Source organism: Vidua macroura, chromosome 13, assembly GCF_024509145.1.
Source record: "Vidua macroura isolate BioBank_ID:100142 chromosome 13, ASM2450914v1, whole genome shotgun sequence".
NCBI lineage: Eukaryota > Metazoa > Chordata > Aves > Passeriformes > Viduidae > Vidua > Vidua macroura.
This window is the reverse complement of record NC_071583.1, coordinates 7696757-7716671: the sequence shown is the minus strand read 5'-3', so window position 1 is coordinate 7716671 and position 19915 is coordinate 7696757. Positions and strand designations below refer to the sequence as shown.

The 19915-nt window shown below is 42.0% G+C and overlaps 1 protein-coding gene across 1 annotated transcript in view; it reads left to right on the top strand.

Annotated features, from left to right (window-relative positions):
- PTPRG (protein tyrosine phosphatase receptor type G) overlaps positions 1-19915 on the top strand; it is a 392257-nt gene that overhangs the window by 296709 nt on the left and 75633 nt on the right. The window contains exons 8-11 of the mRNA XM_053989294.1: positions 268-460; positions 13685-13869; positions 15801-15909; positions 17628-17677. Coding sequence (XP_053845269.1) covers positions 268-460; positions 13685-13869; positions 15801-15909; positions 17628-17677 — 537 coding nt within the window. The remainder of the gene's footprint in view (positions 1-267; positions 461-13684; positions 13870-15800; positions 15910-17627; positions 17678-19915) is intronic.

Below are 19915 nucleotides of genomic sequence, written 5' to 3'. Positions count from 1 at the left end.
CTTAAGGGCAAGTGTTTCTTTGCCAATGACAGATGTCCACAGGTTCTAGAAGGCCTTCTCCCATGTTGGGCAGGATAAGCCTTGTGCCGAGATAAGGTGGCTGGCAGTAATTTCAGTGGGCAGTCTGACTTCCCATGTGCTTTTATCAGTCTTGACATCAACATTTTACTTCCTTCCATTTTGCTGTCTTATCAGCCACCGAGATTTCACCACATTGTTTTTCTAATTAACATCTCTTCTCTCCCCTGCCATGATGGCTGCAACCAGCTGGAGGCATTTTACTCCATCTTCACCACTGAGCAGCAGGACCATGTCAAGTCTGTGGAGTACCTGAGGAATAACTTCCGACCACAGCAACGCCTGAACAACAGGAAGGTATCCAAGTCTGCTGTGAAGGATGCTTGGAACCAAGATATGACAGACATCTTGGAAAATCCACTTGGCACAGAAGCTTCCAAAGGTAGATTATACTTTAGAATATTACACTTGACTAATAGGAGAATTTTTTCTGTCTACTTTGTCATCAAATGGTGTCAAGAACAGCTGTGAGCTACCAAAGAAATTATGCAGGTTGTGCAGGTATTCCTTGTTGGTAAGTGTCAATAAATTAACTAATTCTGCTTCTGCTGCAAATACCTGTAGAATTCACTGTCACAAGGTGTCATGACAATACAGCCTTAGAATATGTGGGTCTCAAAGCCACAAAATATGAATCTCAAACTGGCAATGTTCCTGGTTCTGCTAACTGACTGTAGGGTCGTGGAGATGCCAGACAAAAAGGGAAAACCAAAGGGCCAAGGTCAGAGGTAAAAGTTCAGCCCCATTAGCACTGGGGCATTGGGTGTTTGAATGGAAATAGAGTACCCAGATGTGGTTATGGGTTTCATTTCTCCAGTAACAAGACTTCTGAAAAACTGCTAACCTTTTAATTCAACGTTTGTATCAGTCTGTTGGTAATGGTGACAGGAGGAAAATAATCTCTTCCTTTTAGGCAGGTGATTTTCTAATGTCGTGCTGAAGTGTTTCATGTGCCTTTTTGTAGAGCAGCTGGTGCTTGCTTCTGTCAGACACCGGCTAATGAGCTGGAGGGAGGTTCCTGTCACACTGGCACAGGCAGCCCTGGCTAGAGGAGCACATCAGAAATTCTGAGAGAAATGTGTTCTGGATAAAATAAGACTAGAAATAAATATCATTTACTACTTTTATTTGCCTTTATTTTACCGAATGGTGTTATTTATAGGTAGAAGAAATCACATGTGCTTTTCAGTCTTCAGTCTTGTGAAGTGCTTGGTGTTTAACCTCTACTTTACCAGTAGAGGGAAAGAATAGAGGGGCAGTTTGCCAGAAGGAAACAGCTAAGCAGATTTACAAGCTTCCCTTTTTTACCTGGCATATTCACCTGGCCAGGCACAGAAAGTGCCGATTTTAGAGGATGTGAATCATGAAAACAGCTGCGTTCAGCAACCTCACCTTCCCAAGAGAGTGCTGGGAGAGTGTATTTCTCAGGGCTCATTATTCTCTGAGCGTGCTTATCTATATATATAATATACACGTACACAAACCTCATGTACAAGGCAGCCTTGGGACAGAGAATTTACATCAGAAGTGAGAAGGAGATCTTGGGAAGGAAGAAACTCTGCTACGCTTGGATGCTCTGGCCTGTAGTTTTCAATCAGTGTTGTAACAGCAACATGTGTCAGTAATTTCTTCAGTTATATCCTCTGTACATATTATTTACCCAGAACAGTGATGAAAGTTAATGAGTTACATTATGCTAAAAGTGACAAAACTGACTAGTTTTTATTTTGAGTGCAGCCAAGGTACAATGGTACAACATTCAAGGAGATTTAACTGCTTTGGCCACATGCCTGCATATTCCTCACCTTGCTGGATTGTTTTTAAGGTTATAAAGAATCTTGGGGTGGTTTTCACCACCATAGTAAATAACTGAAACCTACAATTTTGTCAGAGCATTACAAACACTAAGGTCTATATTTAATGGGTAGATCTTGAATTTGGAGCTGTCAAGACCAAAGGAGCACCTTCAATAACCAGAAAGATTGACCATGATTCTGATCTTTAGGAATCAAGCACACATGGCTTAGTTATCATGAGCTGAGCCAGTCTACAGAAGCAAGGGGCCAGCACAACCATCACTCCATGTTTATGTGGTTTGGTTCTTGGGGACTGGTTTCCTGAGCGGGTTCTCCGTGCATCCTCTGCCAAGTACCCCAATGCTCTGTGTTTGTGCCTCCTGGGAATTTGAATTTGTGACATGAGAGACTCTCAGGTGAGGAACATGCATTTCCCGTGGTCTGACAACATTCAGTGTGCCATCTAATGGCAGGGATGAGGCTGGAGTGGGTGATTTCTTCCTCCCCCTCAGCCTTTGCTCTAGGAGGGTAATGGCTGGGCAGCCGGTTGTTCTGTACCAGCTCTGTTAGCTTGTCACTTTCTGGGTTGTGTGCACATCAGGGGATACTGAAAATAGGTCCATTTTTTGCATGAACTTAAGATAAATAGGTTGGTGCAGTGTTGCTAACACAAAATGTAGTATATCCTCCAAAGGTTACAGGAATGAGATATAGCTGTTCAGAAATATAACAACATGGATGTTTCTGGCCCCTTTTTTGACAAAGGTGAGCAGTGATGATGTGTCCGGTCCACTGCACATTCTGAACTACTGACATATAAATAAAATGAGTTGAAGTCATAATACTTGAGTGAAAGCAAAACCTGTTGTTTATTCAGCTAGTAAATATAGTACCACTTTATACGGTGTCATTCATGCAAAAGGACTGAGGAACAGAGTGCATGAAGTGCTTTCCAGCCAGACAGTCTTGCATACAAGTACAGAAGATTGTAAGGTTAGCATTACAGATTTCTTTTATGCAGATTCTTCTGCATACCTCCTGGTTGCACCTCAATGCTTTCCATATTGCATTAGGCAATGTGACCAATGGCTGTCACATGTTGACTCTTGTCTGCCCTCCCTGTTCCTGATTTGTGTGTTAGAGAAAAAGGCATGGTCATGAAAATGTGTCTTTTACTTGCTGCAAGGTGATACGGTTTGTGATGGTCTTCAGCTCTGCAGGGTAAGTTTGGGTATGTTTGTCGGTGTGAATTTTTGCAATTTGTTTCCTCTGTCACACTCTATTAAGTCTGTGGGCAGTATTGCTAATCTGGAAAACAGTGTAGCATTCATTATGTAAGCCTTTCTTATTTTGGAGGAAAATGTGCCCAGAACAATTTGCATAATGTTCAGAATAATTTTCAGAATTCCCTGGTGAAGAGGGAATTTCAGATCAACACAAAGCAGTGGTCCATTGGCAAATGTGCCATCCTGAACAGTTTGGGACCAAAGAGGAATGTCTTTTCTCTCAGCTATTAAAGCTATCTCAGGTCACAGAACTGTGACCAGTAGCATAACCTGGAGGAAAACTTTCTCACTCTATACCAGTCCTCTGAGTATTTCCTTAGCAAAGCCCCAAAAGTGGTGGCATTTGGTAAACAAAAGGTCTTCTGGGAAAGGCTGTTTTAGGTCAGTGCTCTTGGATCCAGTTTGTTAACCAGTGTGAATGTTACCAGCCTTTTGCTTTGCAGCTACTCTCCTCTCCCTTCTTTTGTTTTAATTTGAAAGAGGCAATGAAGAGAGGGGCATTGTTTTCAATCATCAGAATACAAGATGGTGAAATACTTCAGCTCATTTGGACTAATTTTTCACTTACAAGTGAAAACTCCAGATTTTCTTTTGTGTCAGAGTTTAACAAGAAGAGTTTTCCTTTATTCCATTATCTCATTGCTTCCTCCTATTGGCAAAAACTGATTTAAAACAGTTCTCTTGAGGACTGCTTGTATGCCTAGAATAAAAGCATATGCATAAGACCTTTGCTGAATCAGAGCCCATGAGCTGAGCTTAATTTTTAAGTTGACCCTGGAGCTATTTTAAAAAACCATACAGATGATGTTTAAAGATTTTATTTCTGAAATACACCATCCAGGTTAAATACTGTTCAGCTATGTAATTTTAACAGCTGGTGGGATGATAATAAACCCTTGTACAGTGATACTTTTTAAGAAGATGAAACTTTCAGAGATCCAAGCTATACAGTGGATCATACTGTTAAATGAGGCAGATCATCATTTAACATGAGGGCTCACCCATGTTGCAATACTAATTTATGTAAAGTTTTGAAAAGTTAGAGATTCTCTGTGCAGACATTGTAAGCCAAGAATGCATTTGTAAAGCATTAATCAGATACTGTAATTATCAGTGCCTGTGGCAGTGCCTGACTTTTTGGACAAGACAATCTCTGTTAAAATTGCTTCCTTTCTTCTCTGGTCTGTCCTCTGTGGCTCAGGACTGTGTTGCTCTGTCACATCATATATTGTGCTCCTGGGCTGCTTTCAAACAGCTCTGGTAGAGGGATTGCTAATTATTTATTACTTTAATAGTGTACATTGCTCTTCAGGGACAAACAGAATTTTTACATAAAAGTCCATCCACTTCAAGGATCTGGGTCTGCCAGGGATTCTTACTACTTTCACATGTTGTCCCATCAAGCAGAGCTGTATTTACAAAACATTACCTGCTTTAGTAAAGGTGTAGGCATGGAAACTCAGGAGGAAAAGGTGTTTCATTTCCTTGTCTCAGGAAGTACCCCATGTGCAACAATACTTGCCCATTTTATTTTGCAGCTGATTTCATCAAATGTTGTTTTTTTATATTTTTTTTAACACTCAAAAAAACCCTTTAACCTTTCTACTCATTAAATGTGCTGCATGCCTTACAACACTTAAACAAGCATCCCATGTGAGGGGCTCTTGACATCAGAGTTTACTTTCACAGATGCCTGATTACTTTCCCAAAGGTGTCTGATTACTCTTTGCTGGAGTCTCAAATGATGCTGTTTCCCATCAGTGGGATTTCGCCTCAAAGTACCATCTGTAATTATGATCCTAGGCTAAGTTAAATAATGAGCAGTCATAAATTCACTCCAGTAAAATTTAGCTTTGGACTCTAAATTAACAGCTGGGACATTTCTCTAGTACTGTACAGGTGATCGTTTTCCTTACTGGTTTTTGTTATGTGGTGGTAATTCACAGTTTGGAAGTCCTTTTAACTTTATGTCACTAAAACATGGATAGAAGATATTTGGATTTTCCTCCCTGCAAGCCTTGTGCTGGAAGCATGGCTCAGGCCAGAGGCCTGCTGCCAAAGGTACTGCACTGCTCAAGCAAAGCAGTTTAGTTCTTATTCACCATTTCATGGCTCCTGGTGGCAGAAATGAGACTACAGCCTTCTGCAAAGGTATTGCCTTTCTGCAGAGCATTGGAGTGCACCTCCCATGCAGCAGCATCCAAAGGTGCAGAGATTCAGTGCACTGACATCAACACTTTGAGGCAGATAATCTAGAGCATTGGCAGCAGTGTTTCTGAATGAGAACAAGTTATTTGTCTCATTTATAGCCTCTGTTATTACTCCCAGTAATTTGGTTTTGCTTTCTGAATGCCCATGTTTTATGAAAATTGTCTCAAAACAACTTTGCAGTCTCTTCATGCCCTCAGGTTCTCTCTGGGAGTCCAGAAGGAGTCTTAGGCAGAGAAGTTCTACTCTTGCAGAATGTCATTTTTATGTTTTAGTCAAACCTAAATTACTCAAAATACTCCATAGTAATATGTAACATATCCAAAACAACAACAAAGTGATGGTGAATTTAAAATTATTCATATTTGAAAATTTAACTCAGGATGGCTAAAGCAAAATTTAGCTATTTATTTTATTTAAATATCAGAGGGGGAATGGAAATAAACAAGAAGCTTTTAAAGTTAATTTACAGTATGTTTACCATTAGCATTGATTATTTTTGTCCTTTGAAAGAATCTTGGAAGATTTCTTCATGGATTAATAACTCTTTCCTCATTTTCTTGGACAACTGGGCTTCTCCTATTTGCTTTTTGATTTCATTTTGCTATGGAAGTTATCATTTCCCAGTTCTATTCCACTCTAATCAGGTCAGCACCCTACTAGGTGTGGTGCAAATGAATTCATGTCTCATCATTAGGACTTCTGTTGGTGTAGCAGCCTGGCTTGGTCACTCTTGAGAGTGGTGACACTGTCCTGCTCACTGCTTGTCCTGCATCTTTGTGCTGCAGACCTGCCCATCTGCCTTAGTGCTCCAGTAAAGGTACTCACCTGCAGCTTTTTGAGCCTCAAGTGGCTGCTGAATGCACATTTTAGGCAGAAATCAGTGTGTTCCTTCTGTATATTGCATCCCTTCCACCTCAGCCCTGTCTTCCTCTGCAGCACTGGCTGGGTCCTCATGTATGGAGTTGTCTTGGAGAGTGTCTCCTAGCTTTTGGAGAAAAGGAGAGGCGTCTGCCTTCCAGACAGTTTCATGTCAGGTGGAACACAAAGCTTTTCATTAAAAAACTGACCCATTTTGAGGGGGAATCAGATGCAAAAAGATCTGGTACTTAAATCTGACATAGACCTCATGCTTCCCTTGCAATAGCTCTATTCTGTAGGGTTCTGTTTTACACCTGTAGTAACTTCTGTGTGGTTGTAATGTGAGGAGTGTGTGTGTCTGGGCCTGAATGTAGTGAACAATTTATCAGCAGATTTATTAGTAAGCACTAAGTCACTGCTTACACTTCTTCAGAGATTATAAAGGGTCCAAACCAACAGAGCAAGAGGAATTCCATGTGAAAGTGTAGGTGTGGTTTGGGTTCACAGCTGCCACTAAAGCTGGAAGAGCTGAGCTTGATGATTTATTCCATTTACACGTGGAGGGAATTCCTTTCTGCACTGCCTACCTGCTGGCCCAGCTGTTCAGCCCACAGAAGTACTAATTTTAGTTTGAACCATGAGTCCCTGCAGCTCATCTTTTAAAAAGCATCCAGAAACTATGAAAGGAAAGCTGCTTTCCTCATCTAATTTTGGGCATCCCACAGGCATGTATTGGGAGGCTCTACCAGCCCTATTGCTGCGTCCTTCCTATGCTGCCCAGGCCAAACAGCCCTCACTAGAACATTGGAAAGGTCAGCTTGGCTAACAGAGCAAATATGTGTCCTTCTGGCAGGAAATCCTTCTTTCTCCCCATTGATGCTGTTTGTGCCACCTAATGTGATCACACATGTGGCTCAAACACACTGTGTAAATAAGGGCACAGGTGTACATTTGAAACACAAGTCACCCTCTGTGTGCACACCTGCATGTGTGCAATACAAACACAAAACTTGCAGGGCAGGTCCTTGTTGGACATCAGTTTAGCCCAGCATGGCATCTGATCTGCACTGCTGAGGATTCAGACCACAACTGTAGAAACAGTTTTCGTGAAAGATGTGAAATACTTAGGTGCAAACACACAGTCCATGCCTTTCAGTAAAACAGGATCTGTTGCTGTGATGCCATGGAAATTTAGGTGCTACAAAGCCATACAGGTATTAATCCAAATGCTGGATGTGTGTACACTTTGGGAAATGGGCCAGCAAGAGAGGGGCAAACCCCAGCTTGTCCAGATGCTCTCTGTCAGAGGGACCCATGTGCCCATTTGCTTATGAAGTTATTTCACAGTTCTCATAAAACAAGTGTGGGGTCTGTGGCTCACACCTCAAGAAACAACCCTGTCTCTTTGAAGCATAGTGGAAGGTAAGAGCAGGGAAGATAAATAGTCTGTCTCCTAGCTACATTCTGCCTGTGGATTGAAGTAGATCAACACAAATATTTGTGTGTACAGCATGCTCTGGAGCCTGCCAATGCCTGCTGGCAAAGTGCAGGCAAAGGTAAAGGAAAAATGTGTGCTACTCTTTAAAGCAATTATCCTTATGTATTAATAATGTCATTTATAAGCACTCTGAGAAGTCAACAATGTACACTAAAGCAAAGCTGAAAAACTGCAAACATTTAGTAAAAGAAGAGGGGAAATGTTATAAGTATGCCTCTTAGCCCTTTCTGATATATTTAAGCCTGTGTTGTCTCTGCATATGATCTTCATAGTTTATTTGTTATCCTTTGGGAGCACAGCCCTTGCTGAACTCTGGGATTGAATCTGACAGCCCAAAGCATGCTCTTGTTTATTATGGATTGGGAGTCTCTTCCCGAGCACCTCCACTGAGTCACACCAGTTCAATGTAGCTGAATCTGCCCCTGTATCACTTCCCTCACCATGGCACTGAAAGCAAGTGAGAGTTTTCTCATTGCAGCATAACCCGTATTTTTGCATTTCAGGGTTTATTTGAAGTTTTGAGGATTTAATAATGAGAAGGAATATATATGTGTGTATATATAGGTAGTTGAAAGTATTTTTCTTCCCTTTTCTGTTGGTGACATTGCTTTTCTCTTGTCTGCAGTCAGATTCCTGGGGTGACAGGGCTGAATGAACTTGGTGCAGTGTTTTGGCAGTAGCACAGGCACTGACCACAACTTGCAGGCACTCTGAAATCATCTGGGATGCCTGTGGCTGAGTTGGGTGTCATTACAGCAGAAGTGGTGCATCTGTCCTGCAGGACAGGCCCTTCCAGATCCTTCTCAGGGCTGGAGCAGAGGGGAAGGGAACACTCTCTCTCCCCCAAGAACTTGGCCACCAAATTATTTGCCCCTATGGCAAAGAAAGACATGAAACCCCCATACTGACCTCTCAGTTTCTTTTGTACTGAGCATGGGGGAAGAAATGCCCCAACTACCTTCCTTTGTGCTCCTGTTTTGTAAGGGAGAGACACTGTTCCCTGCCACTCATCCTGTTGAATGAATCATCCTGCATATCCAGACTAGTAAGAAAAAGAAGTGATGTCTCTCTCACCTTACAGCCAGGAGCTGCCTTCCAGAGCAAGGCAAGACCCTTGTCCCTGTCTTTTAGTTACCACTGAGCAGCTCTGAGCCAGTAACATGCTATGGGCACATCCTGATGCTGATGTTTCCCCTTCCAGCTATGAATTGCCTTAGAAGGTGCCCATGTCACCACAAGGGATTCAGGATCTCACTGTCACGTTGCTTTTCTGTGCTGAAAATTGTCAGGGCTTCAGCACACAACGTGTATCCCACGGCACCAAGGAGAGGAACAGCAGTTTTGCATTGCTGAGACATTCAGCAGGAGGTAGGGAGTGGGATTTTTCAAAGGAGGGCATAGCACAGCTAGAAATAACTGCCTTTAAAGTGGTGACATTTTTATGCATGGACAAGCTAACTTAGAACATTTTTAGAGGATTTTATAAATCCCGCTGAGCCCAGTGCAACTCGATTCATCATATGAAGACCTGTTTTACAGGGAGAAAGTATACAAGCCATAACTGAACACACATTTCTTGCACTCTCACAGAGTTTCCCTAAATAGGTCTTTTCATAACCACAGGTAGCATATGCAAAAAGCATGATGAAACCCAGAAAGTTTGGCTGGTGTTGCATTTCTGTCTTTGAAAGAGAAATGCCGGCTGCTTTTAAGGAACAATATTAATTTTAAAAAGCTGCAATATTCTCTTACATGCCATTTCTGCATTCATGGGTGTGTCTTAGTATCAGCAATTAATTTTTGCAAAGCAACAAGCCCCTTTTTTTGTCTTTCAACTCACTGAAATGGAGCTGCCAGGAGCTTTTGGATTAAGCTTTATCAGGCTTTCAGTTAGGAAAGCCTCGTGGAGGTTACGTAGCCAAATACAACATACAAATCAAATTATGGGAGAAATGAATGCAGAGTTGTTAAATTAATTTTGTTTGTTCCAGCCCACTGGAATGTTTTTAACATGGAGAAAATCATTCTCTGCTGTATGGCTGGCCTGCCCAGTACTTATGACTGTGTCAGCATGCTGCATTCGTCTGCCAGTGGCAAACAGGTTTTGTCCAGGCATGAGTGAGCCCTGGAAGATGAGGCTGGCCAAGATGCTGGATTCCCCCTGCCTTCCCCAGTGGCTGATCTGCAGAGAAAAGCCTGGGTCAAACTGCCCCACACATGGCCAGCAGCTGGGAGAGCCCCTGAGGCTGCCTGAGTTGGGTCAGAGGGGCTTCCTCCAGATGCACCTGTGCAATGCCTCTGCCTCTTCAGGACCTTTCCAGAAGGCAGGAGCTGGCTTGTTTGCCAGGTTCTCCCGGTTCAGGCCATCCCTGACAGGAAAGTGAGGGTGTTTTTTCCCTCCAAGAGGTCCAGGGCATGTCTGTGCCTGCAGTGGGGCATGGCCATGGTACTGCCAAGGCTCTTGCCCGTTCAGTGCCTCTGGTTGCCCCAGCTGGGGGTTTCTGTCTCCACGAGTCTTGGCATGGGGCTGCTAGCCCAGGACACAGTGGCGTTGGTGTCCTGCCAGACCTATGCAGGTATCTGCTCAGGATTGCACACACCACAGAAAGACATCCTGAAAGCCCCCACAATATTTTAATATCCCTCAGGATCTGAATTTTAAACAGAGCATTAGTAATACTTTTTCTAAAATTAGCTGAGATGCTATTTCAGTGTGGAATAATGCCGGTTGTTGGTTTTGGGTCTTTTTTTTTTTTTCCTCTAGAAATCATGAATTCACAGGCTTTTTTTTCTTTTTTTGCTGTTTTTTTTTTTTTTTTATTAAGCCTGGTTTTGTTAAGAAAAAAGGAAAAGAAAAGCTTGTGTTTCTCTTTAGTGTGTCCTGATTAAACTTCCCCTTCCCTGTCCCAACCTCTTCCTGCATTTCTATCTCTTCTTCAGCTGCACATTTTGCAAAATCAGTAGAGGTCCTTTAGCCTGTGATTCTTTTAATCTTCTTTGAAAAATCCAAGGCACAAAGAGTATTGAAAGAAAAATTAGATCTCTGGGAAATGCCAGTTGTTTTATAGATGGTCAAATCATTGGACTTTTTTTCCTTGCCTTTCAGACATTCACTATGTTATTATGTATCATGTTAATTAAATCATCAAATTGAATTATTGGATCAAATGTTTCTTTATTCCATTGTGTCCTAAGCAAGTTTAGTTAAATTAATAAAACCATATGTTTCATTTTATTAAAAAAAATATTTTTTACCCATTCATAAGCTGTTTTAAAAAAATGCAGTTGAACAGAAAAGGTTGGTTAACACTAAATTACTTCAGGTTTTTCAGATACTGCTCTGTGCCTTGGAGTAAATTGAACCAAGTCATCCTAAGCCATGAAAATTTTGTAACATTTACTGAGAAATCAGAGTATTGTAAATTCAGCCTCATTTTAGCTGGCTGTGAATGAGGCTTGTCCTCAGTGAAGTCATCAGAGTCACTCAGGTGATCAGAAGTGCTCATGACCACCTTGGACCAGGGTGCAGGGTCAGGGAAGGTTTCTGACTCTGAGCCTGTGGGTCTCCTCTTTATCCTTGGGAAATACTCACGTCTCTGGCTGGCATGGGCTGTTCCAAATGGCATCCAGGCTGGCTATAGGGAGTGGCACAGCACGGGGGACATGGCTGCCCCCTCTCCCTGGGGTGCCTTGGGGTCCTTGTGTGAAAAGCAGCTGGCCAGACACCGCTCAGAGGGCTGCTGCAATTAAGGTAGATCTCTCTGTCTCTCAGGAAGGTTACCTGCTTGAATTATTTCTAAAACAATTTGATGCATGATTACTTTAAATATATAAATCTCTGCATGTCCTCCTGGAGGACAAGGACTGGGTAAGAGTTTTAGGTCTGGGTAGTGCTTCACCCTGGGCTCTGTCTCTGATGGGATTTGATTAGGTGGAGCGATAAAGGCTGGCCTGGCATTTTGAAGTGTAATTCTGTGATGACAAAGGGCGTCAAAGAGGGCAGTTATGATTTATTGGTGCAGTTATCAATAAACAGTGATGTCAGGGAGAATTGATCTGACCATCTCAGCGGAAAGAGGTGAGCATGGAGAGGCATACCAAGGATCAAGGAGCTCTGTAAATAGTGATAACAGAGGTGGATTTTGGCTGTCCCATCTCATCCAGGTCCTGGCCACCTTCATGCTGTGCTTTGGGGGGGCCAGGAGGGAACCAGAAGGAAGCCATGGTGTGGCTTCTGGCTTTGTGGCACTGACAGCAGAATGCTGCTTTGATCCCTTCAGCTTGGTGTAAATAGAAACTCAAATTCATTTATCCAATGCTTTCAGGTACTGTTGGGTTGGTTTGTTTTGCTGGATCATCCTTCTGGGTTGAGCAGAAGGATCTACTGCAAAACTGCAGGATTGTCACCCCTCATGGCAAGAGCAAACATCAAAGATATTTCCTGCCCAAGCCTATTTCTGCAATTCATGTTGTCTTGTTCAGCTAGCTACAAAATATAACTGCACAAATGCATTTGACAGGTATTTTTCTATTGTACTGGTAATACTGGTGTTTAAAGCATTTAATCATTTTTATTTAAGAACTGTAGCTATTTCAGTAATATAACAGCAGTGCTGCTTGGCCAACCTGCAAGTCCAGGCATAGGAATAGACATACTTCCCCTTCAGTGCTGCCAGGACTCTTTAGAAGTGAAATAATGGCCAAATATACATGCAGTCACATACCTGCAGAGTGCAAACAAGCTCAATGTGTTGGCTTTAAGAGGAAAAGTCATACTGGGAAAAATAATTCTGCAAACAGTGTCAGCCTGATGGGCTGGGTGACACTTGGCCAGAAGAGATCAGCTCCTTTGCCACAGCACATGTCCTTAGGTATCATTGCAAGCGATTTTCCTTGGTTCAGGGTTTATACTGAGAAGGAGAATGTGAGAATCTGCCCTGAATTGGGTATTTAAAACGTGATTTTTAAAGCCTGGGAAAGAAGTCTAAACTCTTCATAGCTGGGAAGGGGATGATGCAGTTTTCCCACAGCATGTGAGTGCCATCTAGTGTCCCGCAGCCCCACCCGGACCTTTCCTTGGCAGCTCCTTGAAAAGTTTCCTCCGCGCTGCGAGGGGACTGTGCACACCCCACTCCTCCTGGGGCCGGGCTGCATTTGTGCCTGGGCTTGGTCTGCCCTGCAGAACTTTGGGTTTGCTACTGCTGGAAGCAGAAGCCGTGTTTTTTCTCAGAGGTTAAGCTGTCCCTGTGCTGATGTTCCCACTGACTTAAGCATGGCTGAGAAGTGACTTGTTCCTCCCCGCTGCAGGCAGGGTTAGGAAGGCAGAGCTGCCTGGGGGTTCCTCTGCCTGCTCAGAGGAGATGGGCAAGGCCATCAAAGAGCCACTCTTCCCAGCCACTCTTCCCTGTGCTGGTGATACATTACTGACAAACTGTTGGGCAACTTTAAAGAAAAATATATAGCAAGAGGAGTATAAAATAACTGTAAAAATGTACTAGGTTAACAGGAGAACTTTTACTGACCCAATAGTGCCACATTTTCAGAGGTTTCAACTCTTTCCAGGGCCTGCAGTGCACTTTGGGGTATTTACCCCTTAACAGCAGGAGGGTGGGGATGAGGGAAGCTGTGGATCAGATCCACTGTATTTCTTAATGTTCCAGTACAGAGCTCTTAAGTTACCAAATTAAAGAGTAGGTGCAAATGTCAGGAATTAAGTCAAGCACTAAGCAATCTGCCTGCAGAGAATGGATTCTCTTATTCACTGTACTCAGGAGAGCAGAAAGCAGCTGCAGGTGGTATTAAATCCCATTGGTCTCAGTGGATTGCAGTCTAAGCTGTTACTGTAGGCCAGGACATGAAAGAAAAAAACCTAGCACTTAGAGTGAGGCACTGTTCATTCTGTTTGTTTTCTCTCAGTTATTTAGAAGAGCTTCATCTTTTCTCCTTCTGTTTTTCAGCTTGTAGCACTCCTCCAGTCAACATGAAAGTGCAGCCTGTGAACAGGACAGCGCTACTGGTAACCTGGAACCAACCAGAAACCATTTACCACCCTCCGATCATGAACTACATGATCTCATACAGCTGGACTAAAAATGAAGATGAAAAGGAGAAGACTTTTACCAAGGACAGTGACAAGGACCTGGTAAAAGCACAGCATCAATCCCAGACATATGTATCAAGCTATCCTTATATTGTTATTTTCTTGGTAGAAGGAGGTAGAGGAGGAAAGCAGTCATTACCTTATAGGCAGGCTAGTGTTTGGCCCATGATGAATTGCTATTTAAGTGTTCAGCATTAGCTGAACAGGCTACCCAAACACTGGAGTGTGAATTTATAGTTTCTGTGAGTGCATGAAGGACTGAATCTGCAGACACTTTTTCATGTAGTGTTGCTGAGAAGCAGCTGGCTTGGGAGATGGTGAGGCTCTGAATACCTTTTGGCTTGAGTTCAACTTACAGATTTTCACATTAAAAGTCTGATCCCCCAAAATCTGTTCATGGGCTCAGGCTTTTCACTGTGCATAGCCCCTTGCAGACTTTGGAGCAATTTCTGGCAGCAAGTGCTGCCAGAGGCAGGAGTTGCATAGTTCAGGCTTGAAGATTATTTTGGAGTGGCCCTGTACAAGCACTGCCTACATCTGGCAGTGTGAGAAAAAGAGAGAAGAGCAAGACAGTTCCAGCACAGATGGAAACACTGCTCTATCTCCTCCATTTAGGATTTCATCTGCTTGTCATTCTTGTCTAAGTGGAAGCAAGTATTGTACTGGTCCTTAACATTCTCTGCATATAAAACCAGAGTGACATATTCAGGTTTGAAAGGCCTCCATTTATTGTTAATCAAAGAAAGCCTCTAGAATAATGAAATCAGTAATTGTATATGCACATGAAAAATGCAGCAGCACAGTGTTATTCCTAATGACTGTTACCATATTTTTTTTTTCAAATACACAGTCCTCTGGGCCCATTCAATCAGTTATACAATAAGACTTCTCTTATTCCCTTAGATGAAGCTTCTTTTACTTCATTTCCATTTATATTTCCAATTTCCCCACTAGACATTGTTATCTGGGTCACATTAGGGAACGATCTGCCTCATGAAATCAGAAAGGAATCCATTGAAAGGCACCCAAGGTTATGATGTATTGTAACCTCTCTCTTGTCATAATTTCACACTCTTAAGGGAGATTTTTTAATCAGGTATAAGGAGGAGAGCCTTAATCAGCAAAAATGAGGTGGGCACCATGAAAGCATCCTGTTTTATGTAAAAGAAATAATTATAAGTGCAAGGGATGTGATGGAGTGATAGCTTGGAAATAAATTGCAGTGAGACCTTGTGCTGTTCAGCAGAGCTTTGGGTTAAGAAAGCAATGACATCTTAGTCTATTTTAGGGGCAAGAGAAGAGGAAACCCATTTTCAGAGGAAAGTGCAGATTGTTTTCAGTGCTCTGGCAGACACAGTTGGGCTGTCCCATCTTGAGTCGGAGCTGGACAGTGTTTTGCTGTAGAGATAACAATGATTTCAAGTGACTCATGTAGCTGCTCCTGTGAACTGATGTGATTGTGGACTAAGGCAACTTTCAGGTCTAGGAGTAAGCAGGGATATCCCAGCCCAGAATGCTCAGCCGTCATGTTGCATAGCACACCAGCATCAAATTGCCTTAGCCAGTTTGTTGCAAAATAGTCAGTTTGAATATGCAGTGACTTTTCTGGGCTTATCCTGTGTTTGGGTCATGGATCTCCACCTAAAAAAATCTTCTTATAATTGCTGTAAAAGGTGAATGACTTGAGTTTTAAGTTTTTCTGAGGAGAGCAGAGACGTTGAGGCATGAAGACTGTCATGAGAACAGATGTGGGACGTGTTCATTTCTTTCTCATGGGCAGAGTCAGCAGTGTCTGGGTGCATCCCTTCAGCCTTCAGTCTTGCCCTCTCCAGGGAATTTTTCTGTGTAGAAATGTAGCTTGTCTTACATGGCATAAATGTTCTGTGTTAGCACAATGCTTTATATATTTCATACTGATCTTGGACAGTACTGTGGGGGTAAAAAACTGAATAATATCTATTTTTTTTAAACAGAAGGCCATCATTAGCCATGTCTCACCTGACATCCTTTATCTGTTCAGAGTTCAAGCAGTTTGCCGAAATGAAATGCGTAGTGACTTTAGCCAGACTATGCTCTTTCAAGGTAAAAAAAACACATACAAATTTTAAAATTGAACTATTCTATGTTTGTTTAATATTTTCTTTGCAGAGCACAATATGGTGTGAAGTTATTTCAGAAGATATTTGAATGCATGTAGACAATGCTAATTTCATGTTGTGGCCAGTGACTTGATCTGAATCTCATTTCCAGTGAGGAGGGTTTGTCTGCACCTCTCACTGTCAAGTTTTGTCAGGTTTTAGGAGAATTTAGAGCTTTTCTTGGTACTAGTTTTCTGAAACAAATTCATCAGAGACTACTTATGCATCAGAGGCACAGCTATAACAGAATGTGAGTCTGATGGGTGTCTGTTTTATGTAAAGAGGAAAGGAGATCAGTCCTACCTTGACAACCACATGTGGAGACATCCAGGTTTTACCATGCATGCAACCTCAGTGATTTCCAAAACATACATATTTAAAGAAAATCAAAAGAACTACATGATAAGCTGTCCTTTATCATGGATTTCCTTTTAAGTTTATTGGAGAAATCTGGTAAAGCTGAGATTTGGTAGAAGAACTTGATTATTTTAGAGTTTTTTAAAGTGCTAAAGTTTTGCTCCTTCCTGGGAATTTATTATGACATTTTTTATTAAGTAGGGCAAATTTTGCCTCTAATGAAAGCATTCCCTCCCACTCCAGCTTATACATGCATAGTCCTCAAAATGGGTAATGGAAGAATGAAACAAGCAGAGAGTTAAAAGTTTAAATCCTTAGGATGAAGCAAAGAGTTGTCACTTGGATCTGATGCTGTGTATGGAACAAAATAAGAGGGGCATTTTTCAGTGTCATTTTCAGAAAGTATGGAGGTTTTGATCCTGCTTTGCTAGCACTTAGTGTCTGAGGGATGTCAAGCAGTGGACATGGTTTAGTTCTGTTGTGGTGGCAGAGACAGCAGGATCAGACAAGTGTCCTGTCCAAGTCACAACTCATGTGGAGCTCTGTTCTTGGTACCTCAGCACAGTGTTTTAGACTTCACTTCTAAGTGCCAGGCAGAAGTTAGAAACTGGTGTATTGCTTATTATGACCTCTTTTACTGGATGATGGAATTGAAAATTCTTTGAAGTTTGGCTACAATAACTGTTTAATCACAGTTAGGAGTAAATCATTACTGGCAGCTCTGTAGGAGATCCTTTGGATACTCCAGCCCAGTATTCAATGCAGTGAAGTGATACACACATCTGCAGTGGGAGTAGACTATGTGATTCCTTCCACAAGTCCCCAGAAAGGAGCTGCTGTTCTAATCTCTGGCTGTACCCAATATCTAACCTAGAAAATTAATCCACTTGGGCTTTCAAAACATTTATCAGAGGTTGATGATATATGGTTGATTTATCAGAGGTAGTTGTAGTTCAGATATATAGCAATGAATAATGATAATATTATAAGAACAGAAAAAAACTATTATCATCAAGCTACTCTTGCTTCCTGTGCAAGTCAGGATGTTTCATCCAGCTTGGGGTTGAAGGAGAGAATTTGTTTTCTGTCAGTAAGCTGACATTGCCAGGCCTGATAATTAAAGGCAAGCAAGTCTGTGTTTAGACACAAGTGCAGAGTGAGTGAGCAAAGCCCAAAGAGCTGAGTTGCCTGTGCTCCAGACTCAGACCTGTGCCTGTATTCTGCAGGCACATGTTGAGCAGTAGTTTAGCAGTTTTCCTGTGCCTCCTCCCCTGCCCTGACACGCTGCTCTTCTTCCTTCCCCAGCTAACACCACTCGAATTTTCGAGGGGACACGAATTGTGAAGACAGGAGTGGTAAGTCATGGATTTAGGGATTTGGGGACATTTCCCACCAGGTGGCAGCACGATGTTGGAAATCTGCAGCAGGACTCAGCTTTCCTGGGGAAGGGGCGTCCAGAGCTGTCACAGAAGGGTTTCTAGCATAAAATACAGCTCCAGTATGAAATGGTTTTCTAGCTTCACGCTCTGAGAGGCTTTGACCACTGGAGAATCGAGTGTTAAAATGTTTTCCTCAATCTGTATTCAACCCATTTAGAGGGGATTTGTAAAATCTTAATGATGACTGTAGAAATAAATTTAATTTATTTTATTAAATGTATGTGCAGAAGTATATGCCACAGAAATAAGGCCTCACACACAGCACCTTTGCTCTTCCAGTGCTTTAAGGATACCTGATACTGTGTGAATAAAGCCTGAACAATGTCTTTGTTTTGTTTTAATTCAGGTGAGACTGTAACAAGTCACTGAGGCCAACTTTTGTGTTCCAGAATCAGAAATGTTGGTACATTTACAGTAAAAGTGGAATACACTGTTTCAGTTTTGAAACAATCTTATTAGTTTATTTAATATAAATAAACTATGAACTATCCATAACCTAAATTTCTTGGCATCCATTGTACCGAGTTGTTCAGTCAGATTTATGGGCTGGATTCATACTATTGAATTTACTCTAAGTACATTGCTTCTGGTTTTATTCTGATCCAGTTTGATATACTCCCTAGTAAGCAAATAACATATACAAAGCTTGCATTTGAATGATTTATGTTTGTTTAATGATGTATATAGGTATTCTAGATATATAAAATCTGCTGTCAAATTTTAATACTCAGTCCAGCTTTGAGACTGTTCATGCCAGCAAAAAGCAAATCTCACAGTGCCTTAGGGATTCAGATTGATAAGTATCTGAAAGTTTAGATGCTTATTTAAAGTTTTGGCTTGAAATCTCTAAAGCACAGGTTTTCATCTGAGATCTCAGGTTTTCTGTGATTGCAGCTGGTCAAAAATAATGTGAGAAAGCAGCCTTGCTTGGTTTACTGCAGCATTTCAACTACACAGCTTGACTGAACCCAGGAATTGCAGAGAGATGTAGAAATACTTTAAAGTTAGAAATTTCATTTTCCAAAATAAACATTTTACATTTTTTTCAATGTTCAGCAGCACCTATTTAACCCTCTTTTGTCCCCATCTGGTGCATACCTTTCCAGCTAATGGTCCTTCTGCGGATGACTTCAGTAATATGAGACATTTTTCAGTAATTCAGAGAGGAAGAATGGTCAGGTTGTCCAGAGGAACAGCTGACTCAGCTTTTCCACAGAATTATTCTTTGTCTTTAGACAGTTCACTTCAGTCTCTTTTTCCACATCTAATTCAGGACTAGTTCTCTATGAACAGACCAAGGTTTAGTTCTTTCTGTGTGTAATAAGGGGTTTTATTTACAGTAGAGCACACACATATGTGCAGGACCCACATGTGTGCAGTGGGTTGACATTAGAATATTATTGGCAGGGTGCAGAGGATGCAAAATCCGTAGTTCATCTCCTGCTTTCTCTCAGTGAAGCAGGAACTGCCAGTCCTGCATTTTGTTCACTGGTGGTGGCCAGAGAGAGTCCTGTGGATGTGGAAAACACGGGTGTCACAGCCTGAAGGTCCTGGCAGACTTGGTGGTGGCTTGCTGAAGGGCTCTTGATGCTCTCCAAGTCCTTCAGGAGTGCCCAGCTGGCCATGCTGAAGTTCTTTTCTAACAAGAGCAATGCCTCACAGCAACACCAGTCCTTATGAGAATAATCCTGACGGGTAAATTAAGGAAATAAAAATAGTATCCTTTGAGGCCCTCACAATGTGTGTGGGAAGAGCCAGAGTTCCTTGTCAGAGCAGACCCACCAGCCATGGATGCTCACGTTGGCAGCCATTATTTTGGGACAGCCGTTATGTAACACTGTATTTTTAAACTCCTGTCTTCTGAGGATTAAAGCACTGTGAGTAATGCAGCTGAACTCATTAAACTCCTTTACATTCTTCTCACCCCAAGAGGAAACGTTACTCACAAGTCAGTAGTGATGTGGGAGGAGAAGGTCTTGATGTAAAATAAAGATAAGGATAAAGAGGGTTTTAATGATGATGTGGTGAAGGCAGAGAGGTTTCCTCTCTTTGTGGTTTGCTGGTATGTTCTGTCCCGGCTCAGCCTTTCATCCAGCTGGTGTTGAATCTCTGGTTTTAGGAGAATAACATGTGTGTGAAAAGGGAGGGAAAAGC